This window comes from Muntiacus reevesi, chromosome 8, assembly GCF_963930625.1.
Source record: "Muntiacus reevesi chromosome 8, mMunRee1.1, whole genome shotgun sequence".
Classification (NCBI taxonomy): domain Eukaryota; kingdom Metazoa; phylum Chordata; class Mammalia; order Artiodactyla; family Cervidae; genus Muntiacus; species Muntiacus reevesi.
Genome location: NC_089256.1, coordinates 60,284,829 through 60,298,674, shown reverse-complemented (window position 1 = coordinate 60,298,674; position 13,846 = coordinate 60,284,829). Strand labels below are relative to the sequence as shown.

Here is a 13,846-nt window from a genome sequence, read left to right as displayed (position 1 = left end):
TGGAAGCATGGAGTGTTAACCACTGGACTGCCAGGGAACGCCCTGTTTTACTCTTTAATGTGGGCACTTGAAGACCCTTTACTTTTAAGTGTAATAGGAAATATTTTTACTTAAAGAGGTGTAAAATGAGATGTAGAACTAAGACAAATGTGTCTCTCAAATAAGTCTCTTGGAGATGCTAGGTCTAATTTCCTTCTCATTTTCCAGTCTGTTTATGTGATGATGCTGAGGAGCTGGAGAGAGGTGAGTTGAGAGTAATTTTATACGTAAGCGCTATTGAATTGAGCACATCTCAGCATTTTTCATTTTGACTTTGCAGAAAAAGGTCGTTTGAATTTGTGCTTTTTAATTTCAGAAGTGTACATCAAAACCATGCTAACTCTCATATACTTGATTTGATAAAACTGACTAACTCACGATAAGGTTTGGCTGTGTATATAGAAAATTCAAAATACCAGTGGTATAAAAGATCTTCCTCTCATGTAACAGCAGTCTGGAGGTACACAGTCTGCGGCTAATATGGCAGCTCCATGGTCTTTGTCATACTACCCTATTTCACCATTCTTGTGTATGGATTCTAGTCTCAAGGTTGTTTTATGTTCCAGTATAACTGCTGGAGCTCCAGCTGTTAAGTCCACATTCCAAGAAGGAGGAAACAGAAAAGAAGGCTGGCCCTGACCTTTTAAGGTCACAATCCAGAAATCTCTGGATAACACTTCCTCTTATCTTTGGCCAGAAGTTAGTCAAATGGCCCCAGGTGGCTGCAGGAGAGTCTTAGAAACATCCTTTAGCTGTCTAAAGGTTTATTGCTATCTCAAACAAACTTGGAATTTGTTATGGAGGAGGAGGGAGTGAATGGATATTGTGGCAACTAGCTGTTTCTGCTCCAGCAACATTCTAGCTGTTTGCTCTTTTCAGGTTTAGGCTGTAGCTCCTTATACCAACTTATACAGTCACTGTATTATCCAGTGCTTTATGAAATTGTTTTCCTTGGAAATAAGATAGTCACATGGTTATTGGAATAATTTTAGCTAGTAAGCAACAACTTCTAGGAAGACACTAGGTAAAATAGGAATTTTTACTGGTAATTGGTCAGACAAATGGGTGTGGTTTCTCTCATTTATTCATTTTAGAGAGTGGATCACCTCTTGAAACAAGACTGTCTTACAGAAGCTTTGACTCTGGCATGGTCTTTCCACGAAGGAAAAGCAAAAGCAGTAGTAGGTAAGTCAACAGGACACTGGTGTAGTAGGTACTGCTTTTCTGGAGCAGAGAAAATGAATAATATTAATCATTCACAGAAAACTTTTGAGTTAGTGTTCAAGTGTTTTATAAGCAAGATGTTATCAGACCTTGCAGATTTTCAGGAAAAAAGGTTAATGACAAATACAGGATATAGAATTTTAAATGTCACTTTTAAAATTCATTTCATAAGGAGAACTTAACTGTTAGAACAAAAGGAGAGTACACTGACATGCTGTCTGGGCCAGTCGATGGGAGGTGTTCTTGTTATGGCATATTACCCAACATTTTGCTACCTAGATTTGTTATATCTATTGTTAGCATAGGTTATCAATAGAAGATCAGAACAGTTTCACTCCTGAAGATGTGGATTAACTTTGGATTTATGCTGGGTTTTGCTTCTCTGCAGGATTATCAGGGGATGCCAATAAGCGAAAGGCTATTGTTGCAGATCGGGTGAGTATTTTAATAGGTTCTTTACTGGGGTACATTTTGGGCGTGATTAGGTAAATGACTACAGTCAAGAAGAGACTCTCTAAAAAAGCAAATCAGATGATAATTCTTTGGTGTTACTATGAATCCTTTTGTAAATTCCTTCTTATCGCCTTTTCTTTTTTTTCCATTGCTCACTCTTTAATGAAGATTCAGTTCAGTTCAGTTCAGTTGCTCAGTCGTGTCCAACTCTTTGCGACTCCATGAACCGCAGCATGCCAGGCCTCCCTGTCCATCACCAACTCCTGGAGTCCACCCAAACCCATGTCCATCGAGTCGGTGATGCCATCCAACCATCTCATCCTCTGTCGTCCCCTTCTCCTCCTCCTCTCAATCTTTCCCAGCATCAAGGTCTTTTCCAATGAGTCAGCTCTTCGCATCAGGTGGCCAAAGTATTGGAGTTTCAATTTCAGCATCAGTCCTTCCAATGAACACCCAGGACTGATCTCCTTTAGGATGGACTGGTTGGATCTCCTTGCAGTCCAAGGGACTCTCAAGAGTCTTTTCCAACACCACAGTTCAAAAGCATCAATTCTTCTGTGCTCAGCTTTCTTTATAGTCCAACTCTCACATCCATATATGACCACTGGAAAAACCATATCCTTGACTAGACAGACCTTTGTTGGCAAAGTAATGTCTCTGCTTTTTAATATGCTATCTAGGTTGGTCATAACTTTCCTTCCAAGGAGTAAACATCTTTTAATTTCATGGCTGCAGTCACCATCTGCAGTTATTTTGGAGCCCAGAAAAATAAAGTCTGACACTGTTTCCATGTCTGTTTGCCATGAAGTGATGGGACTGTATGCCATGATCTTAGTTTTCTGAATGTTGAGCTTTAAGGCAACTTTTTCACTCTCCTCTTTCACTTTCATCAAGAGGCTCTTTAGTTCTTCTTTACTTTCTGCCATAAGGGTTGTGTCATCTGCTTATCTGAGGTTATTGATATTTCTCCCAGCAATCTTGATTCCAGCTTGTGCTTCTTCCAGTCCAGTGTTTCTCATGATGTACTCTGCATATAAGTTAAATAAGTAGGGTGACAATATACAGCCTTGACGTACTCCTTTTCCTATTTGGAACCAGTCTGTTGTTCCATGTCCAGTTCTAACTGTTGCTTCCTGACCTGCATACAGGTTTCTCAAGAGGCAGGTCAGATGGTCTGGTATTCCCATCTCTTTGAGAATTTTCCACAGTTAATTGTGATCCACACATCAAAGGCTTTGGCATAGTCAGTAGAGCAGAAATAGATGTCTTTCTGGAACTCTCTTGCTTTTTTGATGATCCAGCAGATGTTGGCAATTTGATCTCTGGTTCTTTATAAACAGTGAAATAGCCAGAAGACAGCAGACAGGAGGAAGAAAACCCAGGGATCTGGATTGTTTCTGAAATTAATTGTAGCCCATAGGATGCTGACATTTGTTATAAACTGATAAGCAATTATGAGAAATACTATATGTGCAAGTGTTTGTATTGCCTGAGGTAGCAAAGAGGTCTGTTTATTATTATTATTATTGTTCAGTTCAGTTCAGTTGCTCAGTCATGTCTTGTCTTTTTGTGACCCCATGAACCACAGCACTCTCCATCACCAACTCCTGGAGTTTACCCAAACTCATGTCTGTTGAGTCAGTGATGCCATCCAACCATCTCATCCTCTGTCGTCCCCTTCTCCTCCTCCTCTCAATCTTTCCCAGCATCAGGGTCTTTTCAAATGAGTCAACTCTTCGCATCAGGTGGCCAAAGTATTGGCGTTTCAGCTTCAACATCAGTCCTTCCAATGAACACCCAGGACTGATCTCCTTTAGGATGGACTGGTTGGATCTCCTTGCAGTCCAAGGGATGCTCAAGAGTCTTCTCCAACACCACAGTTCAAAAGCATCAATTCTTCTGTGCTCAGCTTTCTTTATAGTCCAAGTCTCACATCCATACATGACCATGGAAAAACCATAGCCTTGACTAGACAGACTTTTGTTGGGAAAGTAATGTCTCTGCTTTTTAATATGCCGTCCAGGTTGATCATAACTTTTCTTCCAAGGAGTAAACATCTCTTAATTTCATGGCTGTAGTCACCATCCGCAGTGATTTTGGAGTGATTGGAGAAAATGAAGTCTGCCACTGTTTCCGCTGTTTCCATGTCTATTTGCCATAAAATGATGGGCCCGGATGCTATGATCTTTGTTTTCTGAATGTTGAGCTTTAAGCTGTTGATTAGCATTAATATGGCTAGTGTCAGTATTTAATATGTGCTTTGTTTTCCTAGCCTAAGCTTGCCTGAATTCATTTACTGTTGTCATTCCTCCCCCTTTTTATTGTGCAAATGTATTGGTGAAAATTAGATTCCAAATTAGTATAAACATTTAGAAAACATACAGAAACTGGTCATTCCCAAGATTTGTAAGACTAAGACTTCTCTTAGTCTGTGGTAGAAAGAATTGCCTGTGTGTGTTCTTTAGGGAAAGATCTATGCAGAGGATAACTGAAGAGGTAAATGTCAATATTTTATTTCATTTTTATTTCACATTAATGGCATCTGGAACCTGGAGGTATTTATTAGGAAAGATTAGCAAATTGGTGCTAACCCTGAACCTGAAAGAAATTACGCTGGGGTTAAAAAATGGGGAAATAAGGTCACTAAAATTTTAAATTGTATTTTTTCATAAAATATCCAAGCCTGATTCTGTATTATTTAAGATCATATATATTAAGATCACATATATTAAGTATTAAAAAGCTTTAGAGACATATTTTAATTACTGTTTTCCTTACAGATGGTAGAAATCCTATTGCATTATGCAGACCGAGCTCTAAAAAAGTGCCCAGACCAGGGAAAAATCCAAGTGATGGAGCAACATTTTCAGGTACACATTTGCAAGTGCTTCTAATGGACATTACCATGAACAGGTCTAGTACTGGTCTTTGATATTATTTGAGAATGGAACTTTCATGTTTTGATTACACATTTTTCAGTATTCAGAGCTGTATTAACAAGGTTTGTGGAACAGTCTTAGTTATTACATTTTGAAGTAACAGGTGTACAGACTCATGGAAACAGATGAGTAAAATGTTGTGGGATGTCAGTTCTTAGGTACTTGGTGCTTCATGGAAGGAACAGATGTGTGTATGAGGGTACATACCTGTGAACTGACGCCTTACACCTTGCTGATGACTAGCAACTTTTGTTGACTTGTTGGACAAGTGGACTACCAAGGTTTAAATTTAGTTCTCTTAGGAGCACCTATGATTTGAGAATAGGTAAATTGCAAAAAAAAAAAAAAAAAAAAAAAAATTATGATCTCTTAAATATACTAATAAAAAAACCTTTAGTTTCTCTTGAAACTCAGTGAAAATGGAAGTCAAGGAATGATTTAAAGATCTGCACAGTGTTTATTATGAGAGTATTTACCATTTGTAATCATCTCAAAGCATATTTGTTAGGAATCTGTTTCTTCTTCTTCACTCTGATGTCTTGCTCCCCTCCCCCTGCCTCCTCTTTTAACAAATATTTGAGGGTCTGGTACAGCGGTCAGCAAACATTTTCTAAAAAGGGCCAGATGGTAAAATTTAAGCTTTGTGGAGTACATATGGTCCCTGTCACAGGTTCGTCCATGTGATTCTTTTTTACCTGTTTTTAAACGACCCTTTAAAAATGTAAAAACCATTCGTAGCTGGGAGTCATTCAAAAACAGGCTGTGGACAGGACTTGGCCCATGGGTCAAAGTGTGCAACCTCTGGACTGATATGTTGTATTCACTGGACAATAGTATGTAAAAGATGTGTGAAGTTAATAGTCTAGTCAAAATAACTTTTCTTATGCATATTAGTGGACATATTTAGAAGAAATCTAGTGTTTTGGAGTTGGAGGAGCAGACACAGCTCATATCTTTTTATATTGCCACTTGATGCTCTTAACTTTGCAAGACAAGAGTAGATATGGCAGTAAACAGTTGGGGGTTATCAGAGCAGGATTTGGTTTCCTGAACTGTACTATTGAATGCCATAATAGTGGGCTTCTAGCAGAGTAACATTTTTTTACCTTGTGGCTAGAAGCTCATTAAATTTGTAGTGAAGAAGAGAAAGGAGCTTATATAAGGTTATAGAAATAGATAACCTAGGAGGAAAACATATGGCAGAAAGAAAGCATTTGGGGACAGAACTATTTAGGAATAGTACCTGGTATATAAATGATTTTGTTTATCACTGCAGTATATAGAGAAAAGAAAACTCAGTATTTTAACAAGAGAATGTCTTTTATCAAGAAGTGATAGGATGAAACTCATGTAAGAACTCTGGTTGTTGGAAGGTGTACTTTGGTGAAAAGAAACATCCAATGGGGAATGCTTAGAGGGCTTAATGAGGAGGATGTGTGTGTGTGTGCGTACACGCACACACATGGCATGCGTGTGAATATACACATAAGGTGGAAACTACTTTGTTGGGGAAGAACCTGGTAGAGAGCTATAAAAGAAAAAAGGAAACAAAAGTGATATTCTGACAGAGAAATATTAAGGAATCTCAGCATGACAGGGAATGTAGATGATGGTTTCTAAAACAGATTTTAAAATTTACTGAGAAACAAATCATGGTAGTAATGTGTTCTTTAGCCATCTAGATATTTGTCAAAAGTTTAATCCTGCTAAAAGAGTATCTAATAAAATTTTGATTTATTAATCACTTAGCCTCATAGGTGGTAAAGAAAACAGTGGTGGGAACCATTTTTCTGAATTTACTTTTACCAGTGATTGGGGAAGTAGAAGGGATAAGCTATTGATAGAAAAATTATCTCTTTATTTTAAAGGTTATAATAGCATCTCATGATGAAAAATAACATTGTGAATCCTGTATTTTAGAAAGCAGATATTTCAGGAAAAAAAATATGGGCACAGTCTCATGGCTATAGGCCAAAATACTAATATACCCCTAAATGCTAATAGATTCACAAAGAACAGGAATTTTTTTTTAACTTTTTATGTTGTATTGGGGTATAGCCAGTTAACAATGTTGTGACAGTCTCAGGTGAACAGCAAAGGTACTCAGCCATACATATACATTTATCCATTCTCCCCCAAACTCTCCTCTCATCCAGGCTTCCAGATAACATTGAGCAGAGTTCCATGTGCTATACAATAGGTGCTTGTTGGTTATTCATTTTAAATATAGCAGTGTGTACATGCCTATCCCAACTCCCTAACTGTCCTTTCTCCCCATCCTTCCCCCCTCCCCAGCAGCCATAAGATCGAAGATCAGGAAATTCTTAAATTTTGACACAATAACCACAAACAATCCAAAGAGAAAGGAAATGGGGAAGAATGGGAAAGGAAAGGAAAGAGAGAAGTATGTCTATAAAACACAGAACATCTACCAAAGTTGGAGAGAGGTGGATAATCAAAGATATTTGTCAAAAGCATGAACAATCTATATGACTATCAGAAAAGAGACTCGTATGGTCCAGATTGTACCTACCAAAATACTAAAGGACATGGAGGGATTTTGAGAAAGATTAACCTAATACGTATATTACATGCCAAGTACTAGGTGAAGGGTGTGGCATTCATTTTTGTTTAATTCCTGCAACAACCCCATGAAGTAGATCCTGTTTTTATCCTCATTTTATAGAAGAGGATGTTTAGGCTGAAAGAGGTTAAGTGACTTCTGAAGGTAATATTGCTGATAAAGGGTGGGGTCAGAACTCCAGTTCAGGTTATTCTGACTTCAAAACCCAGCTCTTAAGTAACCATTGTACTGTATTGTTATTTTCAGAGCAAGTTCAGGGAAAGGATGGGTGAGAAGGGGTGATATTAATAGATGATCAGGAATGATAATTATAGAAAACATCTAAAGTATTCAGTGCTTACTGTGTGGCAGACACTGTTACAAACCATTTACACATGTTAACTTATTTAATTCCTGTAACTCTATGAGGTAGGTTTTGTCATTATTCACATTTATGAGTGAGATCGAGGCACAGAGAGGTTAAATCACCTGTTGCAGGTCACATAGCTAGTGAACAGTAGAGCTGGGATTAGAATCCAGTACTGGGACGTCAGAGTCCACATCTGGAATGCTACACTCTACCCTGGAGCAACACTTCTGGTTTTGCTTCCATTTTCATGAGCACAGAGAGTGGTCTTTAAAATGGATAAGTCCAGATAAATATATTAAAGAAACAGGCTGAAGCCCAGCATATGTTTCATATAGTTATATTATGATTATTCAGATCTCAAGACCCAGTGGAGTTATAACCCATGGTCCTATTTGAACAGTCAGAGCTATTGTAATAATTTGTAAGTAACTTTGGATTAGTTTTCAAATAAGGCACACTTGCTTAAGGATGGATGCCTAAGCAGGGAAGACATAGCTTATTTCACTCAAGAGGACTATTTACTTTTGAAAAAGCTGATCTTCAGCCCATTAGGATGAGTAGAATACATGCACAGGTGGCCACAAATCTGCTGTTTTAAGTGTTAAATTGTAAATATTTAATCATAAAATAGTAAAAGAGGTTAACTCTTACAGTGTAATTTTGTAGGAAAAATGTGGATGTTGGAACTATCCACTGTAACCCCACTGTGGTTTGTGAACATTTTCCATGAGTTCACTTAAGAACAACCTTGCTAAACTCATAAAAACTGCACTTTTGAAAGGAATGTGAGGACACTACATTGATGCAATGCTTATTACATAACATCTTGATTTTGTTAAAGCATTTACTTTAGTTTTCCATTACCCTCATCGCTGAGATGGATTAGTAAATAGTAGATTTACAGATAATGAACATCCCTACCCCAAAGAGTATTCTTGCAAGCTTAGTATTAATTACTTTCTAGGGCTCTTTCATATCCAAGTTTTTATCATTGATTTGGATGAAGATTTATTGAGTGGCTTGTCGCATTTGGATAGAACCAAGAATCAGGGTCCAAAATGATCTTGACAAAGTGCAATCAAAATTGTTATGAGGTGAAATTTAGCAAGGATAGACATCAAGACTCGCACTAGATTCAAATAATTAAGTTGAATGCATCCTGGATTGGGAAAATCTAGCTGGACAGGATTTTAGTTGACCATAAACTTAGTGTGAGTCAATTGTATATTAAGACCCAGATAGAGGAAAGTGATAGTACCACTGGGCTATGTGTTGAAAATAAAAACTCTAAATAAGATAGTTTATGGACTGTTGACAGACCAACTTTTATCCAACAACTGGGCTGGTGGGAGGTTTTAAAAACAACAGTTAAAATTACTGGAGTTGTTTAATCTGGGGAGAAAGTACGTGCAGACAGGGCTGCTTTCAGATGGTGAAGGACTCTCATAGCGAGATTTATTGTACTGCTGCAGAGGTAAGGTTAGTATGTGAAAGTGAAAGTCGTTTGGTTGTATCCGACTCTTTGCGACCCCATGGACTATACAGTCCGTGGAATTCTCTAGGCCGGAATACTGGAGTGGGTAGCCTTTCCCTTCTCCAGGGGGTCTTCCCAACCCAGGTCTCCTGCATTGCAGGTGGATTCTTTACCAGCTGAGCTATCAGGGAAGCCCATAAGTGGGTAGAAATCAGGAGAAGGTCTAGTTCAGTTTTAAATTATCTAATGGTTATGTAATAAGTCTTGGACTGTGTGCCTCCTACTGTCGAATGTATTGAAGTAAAGGGATGATGACCAGCTAACTAGGAGACTTTTTTTGATTAATTTTAATTGGAGGATTATGACAATATTGTGATGATTTTTGCCATACATCAACATGGATCGGCCACGGGTACATGTGTCACCCCATCCTGAACCCCTCTCCCTCCCCACCCCATCCCTCTGGGTTGTCCCAGAGCACCGGCTTTGGGTTCCCTGCTTCATGCATAGAACTTGGAACTGGTCATCTGTTTTACATATGGTAATGTACATGTTTCAGAAGCTGAAGGTGGGATGATTTGAGAGAATAACATTGAAACAGGAGTGTTTATAAAAGACTTTGTTTTGCTGGGTGGGAAGATCTGAGACTTCAGTATCATTATCAAGAAACTCATTGGAAACAGGTAACCAGTAATCCAATTAGTTGAAATTCCTAAGACTAGATTCTATCTCAGTCAGAATACTGAGTGTTGGGACTTCCTTGGTGATCCACTGGTTAAGACTCTGCACTTCCAATGCAAGTGGTGCAGGTTTGATCCCAGGTGAGGGAACAAAGATCCCATGCCCTCTGGCATGGCCAAGAAAAAAAAAACAAAACTGAGCATTTACATTTTACCAGCAGGTGGCACTCATGTCTGCTGTCTCAGTTTTAATCTTTACCTTTGAGAAGGAGCCACACCTTTTTCTTAGAATCGGAATATATAATACCATTCAGTATTTTTGCTTTCCTCCAAAGATCAATCAATATTTGCCCTGTCTTAACTACAGAAGATAGCTTTTGGATCTCATGATGTTTTTGACAGGACTTGGCTTTTATTTATCTAAGAAAGATTTGAACCTATAATTATACTTCATTTGTACAATAGCTAGTAAGATTAAAGAGAATTAAAGTGTTCTCTTGTCTCATACATCTTGACGCTTGCCTTTTCTTCAGGCTGTCTTTCTTATTCCCAAAACAAAGTGTGAAAGTTAGTTGCTCAGTCGTGTCTGACTTTTTGAGACCCTATGGACTGTAGCCTGCCAGGCTCCTCTCTCCATGGGACTTCCAGGCAAGAATACTGGAGTGGGTTGCCATTCCCTTCTCCAGGGAATCTTCCCGACCCAGGGATCGAACCTGGGTCTCCTACATTACAGGCAGATTCTTTACTGTCTGAGCTGCCAGGGAAGCTCCTAAAAACAAAGTCAGACAGCAAACAAATCCTTTCTTTGCCCCACACCATCTCCCATAGTCTTAGGCCTCTTGTTTGTACAGTCTCAACAGAGTCACACATAGCTGTCTTCATCTTCTCACCTCCCTCTCATTCCTTGCCTATGAAATCTGTAGGCCCTTTTATTCCTCATCCTGTTGGTCCTCAGTAGCAATCAACACAGTTAACAACTCTGGGAACAGTCTCTCTCTATGGCTTCTCTGGTATCATACATTCCAGGTTTTTCTCCCTCTCTCTTGCTACTAATGTCTTTCTTTGTTCTTTCTCAAGATATTGTCTGTCACGTGAGAGTATTTGTTAAAAATGCCTTTTCTTGAGTTATTTCCCTGTTCTACTGAGTTAGGCTCTCTGAAATTGGTGACCACGATTTGAAATCAGCCCCCTGAGATGATTCATCAGCATGTTGGAAGCTTAAGAATCATTACTTGTGACATAGGTAAGTAACTATCTTAATATTACCTCCAACCTAAGTTGTTCTGTTCCAAGATCCCTATAGTTAAGTTGTCCATTTACATCTTCACTTGGATGTTTTATAGGTGCCTCAAACTCATGAGGGTTTTCCCTGGTGGCTCAGACGGTAAAGAATCTGCCTGTAACGCAGGAGACCCGGGTTTGGTCCCTGGGTCAGGAAGATCCCCTGGAAAAGGAAAGGGCAACCTATTCCAGTATTGCTGCCTGGAGAATTCCATAGAGAGAGGAGCCTGGTGGGCTACAGTCCATGGGGTCGCAAAGAGTCAGACATGACTGAGTGACTAATACTTTCACTCTCAAACTCATGAACATTTCCTCTCAAAACCTCATCTGACGACCTCTGTTTTAGTTATTGGATCCATGTCCACCTAAAGTAAATTGAATGATTCTTGTCTTTGACTTGTTCCCTTTCCTGCATCTTGACTATTCCTCCAATTTAATCATTCTGTCTAGTCTACCCCTGGCCTGTTCCACCATCATTCTTCTCTTGTTATATTACCATAGCCTCTGCATTGATCTTCCTGTAGTCTTATTGTAGTTTAGTCCATTTTCCACACAGCAGCCAGAGAGAAATGTATTACGTTTAGACATGAGACTCTCAGGATTTTAAAATATCTTAAGGGCTTCTCATTGTTCCACAGTAAAGACTGAATTCCCAGGCAATTTCTAGGGCTCCGTGTGATCTATCCCTGCCTGTATTCCCCTAATTCTCTGTATCCCTTTCATACTTCAGAGTTCTTTTCAGATTCCTGGTATACCTATCTTTCTTGACTCAGAGCCTTTGCCCATAGTGTGTTCTGTGCATAAAAAATGCTTCCTTTTTTTTTTTTTTTTAAGCTTCTATGTATTTTCAGGTGCCAACTTAAACATCACTTCCTCTGACTTCCAAATTGTCAGATTCATTTCTTTGTAAAAATTGTCACTTAAGTCACTCATTCAGTGTCAGTCTTCCCCAGCTAGACTTTGTAAGGCTAAGGACTTGCATGGGTTCAGAGGCCATTTTTTAATCTTTTCACCCCTCTATTCCCAGCATCTGGTTTAGTGCCCTTGATTTTGATAAGTATTTGTTGAAGGAACTTTTAAAAATACGTGAATTTATCTTGTATACTGTGTCTGCCTTAAGAAACACATTTTAAACGTAACTGTCTTCAATCTAACTCTGGGAAGTTTGAACTGAGATTAAAACTTAGCATTTGCAGCACAGATGTCCATGGTCATGACTAGTATTACTGTATGCTCTGTGCCTGGCAGGCATCTCATTTAATCTTGATAACACACTTGAGGATTAGATATTATTATTTATCCCCATTTTGCAGATGCTTTCAAGTGTAAACAGACGCAGAGGGAGGTTGAATAACTTGTGTAGTATCATACAGTAAATCAAATCACAATAGGCACCCAGCCTCTTTGACTTGGGAACCTTGACCCTATTCTATACACCTTGCAGTTTATTCTTTGAAAATTTCAGACCAGTATGTTGTCAGCTAGGTCACTTTGAAATAAAGAAGACCTAAGTAATAATGTGGTTTTAGGAAGATACTAAAATATATACAAAAGTGAAAATGCAAATGAATTCATTTTAGGGTAATCATGGTAATCATATTTGAATGATCTTGGGTCCTTTTATTCCTCATCTTACTGGTCCTCAGTAGTATTCAACATAGTTAACAACTCCGGAAACAGTCTGTCCCTTTGGCTTTTCTGATATCTGAGTTCTCTGCTAACAGTGTTCTCCAACTCTAAAGCTGCCAAGTGAACTGTGTAAGCATTTTCATGTATTTTTGGTTATTTTATCTTGCTACATTTATCTTTGTTTGTTCATGTTACGGAATAGAGGTTAAATAAATAAACCCAAAGCATTTAAAAAATATGAATCAACCTTAAAAAGATTTGAAAAGTTATATAATTTTAAAATATCTTTTAAGTGAAACCTTAACAGTAATCATTACCAGGCTCCCTTTCCAGTTTCATTTTACATTTCCATGTCAAAAAGAACATTCAAAACCTTTGTTATTGCAGCCATTGGCATTTATTTTTGTATTAAGAGTTCATGCCAAAGAATGGACAGGGACTAAAAGCTGAATGTAGGATGAAGCAGTAGAGCTTTCCTTGTCTAACGCATGCTTCCCTGAAATGACTTGAAGAAGGAAAAACAGTACTGGTGTCCAGCACACTGCTTTATCTCTGAGGCTTGTTTAAAAATGTTGGTTCTAGGGAGTCAGATTTTTTTTGTTATAATGATATCTGAAAAGAAAAAAGAAGGAAAAATACATATACACACTTACGCATACAGAGAGCTATTTATATATAGCTGTTCACGGTGTTTGTGTACTAATACTGGAATACCAGCTGCTTAATTCTGAGCGCCTGCAGAGATGGATTGATCTGTCGATCTATCTATCTGAGATGTGGCGTGTGTGTGTGTTTAGGTATGTGTATCTGTTTGGTGTACATATATATTCTAGACTTTAATTAAGATTTTGAATCATTATCAAACAATGCATTTTTATTGCCTGATTGATTTTTAGAATATAAATTATGAGAATTACATTGCTCTAGTTATATTGCAAAGGAATCTGCATCTACTATCTCATTTCTTTTCACATCATCCCCATGAAATAGGGAAAGCTAGAGATTATATCTTCAGTCAGCAGATGGTAAGACAGTCACAATGCAATAAAATGATCCATTCAGTCACTTAGACAATTGACATGCTTAAATTTAGGTCTTCTCTCAGCTCAGCATGTAAGTCACATATCCATGTTGTCTTTTAAAATTAATCTTAAATATACACAGATATCTAACAAGAGAAACAGTCTTCTTTGG

General features: G+C 38.2%; 1 protein-coding gene across 6 annotated transcripts in view; it reads left to right on the top strand.

Moving 5' to 3' along the window:
• The window catches only part of VPS8 (VPS8 subunit of CORVET complex), a 315,494-nt gene that overhangs the window by 93,236 nt on the left and 208,412 nt on the right, over window positions 1-13,846 (top strand). For all 6 annotated transcript variants that reach the window (XM_065943535.1, XM_065943540.1, XM_065943534.1 and 3 more), the window contains exons 17-20: window positions 208-243; window positions 1,134-1,224; window positions 1,652-1,698; window positions 4,497-4,586. In XM_065943535.1, the coding sequence (XP_065799607.1) occupies window positions 208-243; window positions 1,134-1,224; window positions 1,652-1,698; window positions 4,497-4,586 (264 nt within the window). The remainder of the gene's footprint in view (window positions 1-207; window positions 244-1,133; window positions 1,225-1,651; window positions 1,699-4,496; window positions 4,587-13,846) is intronic.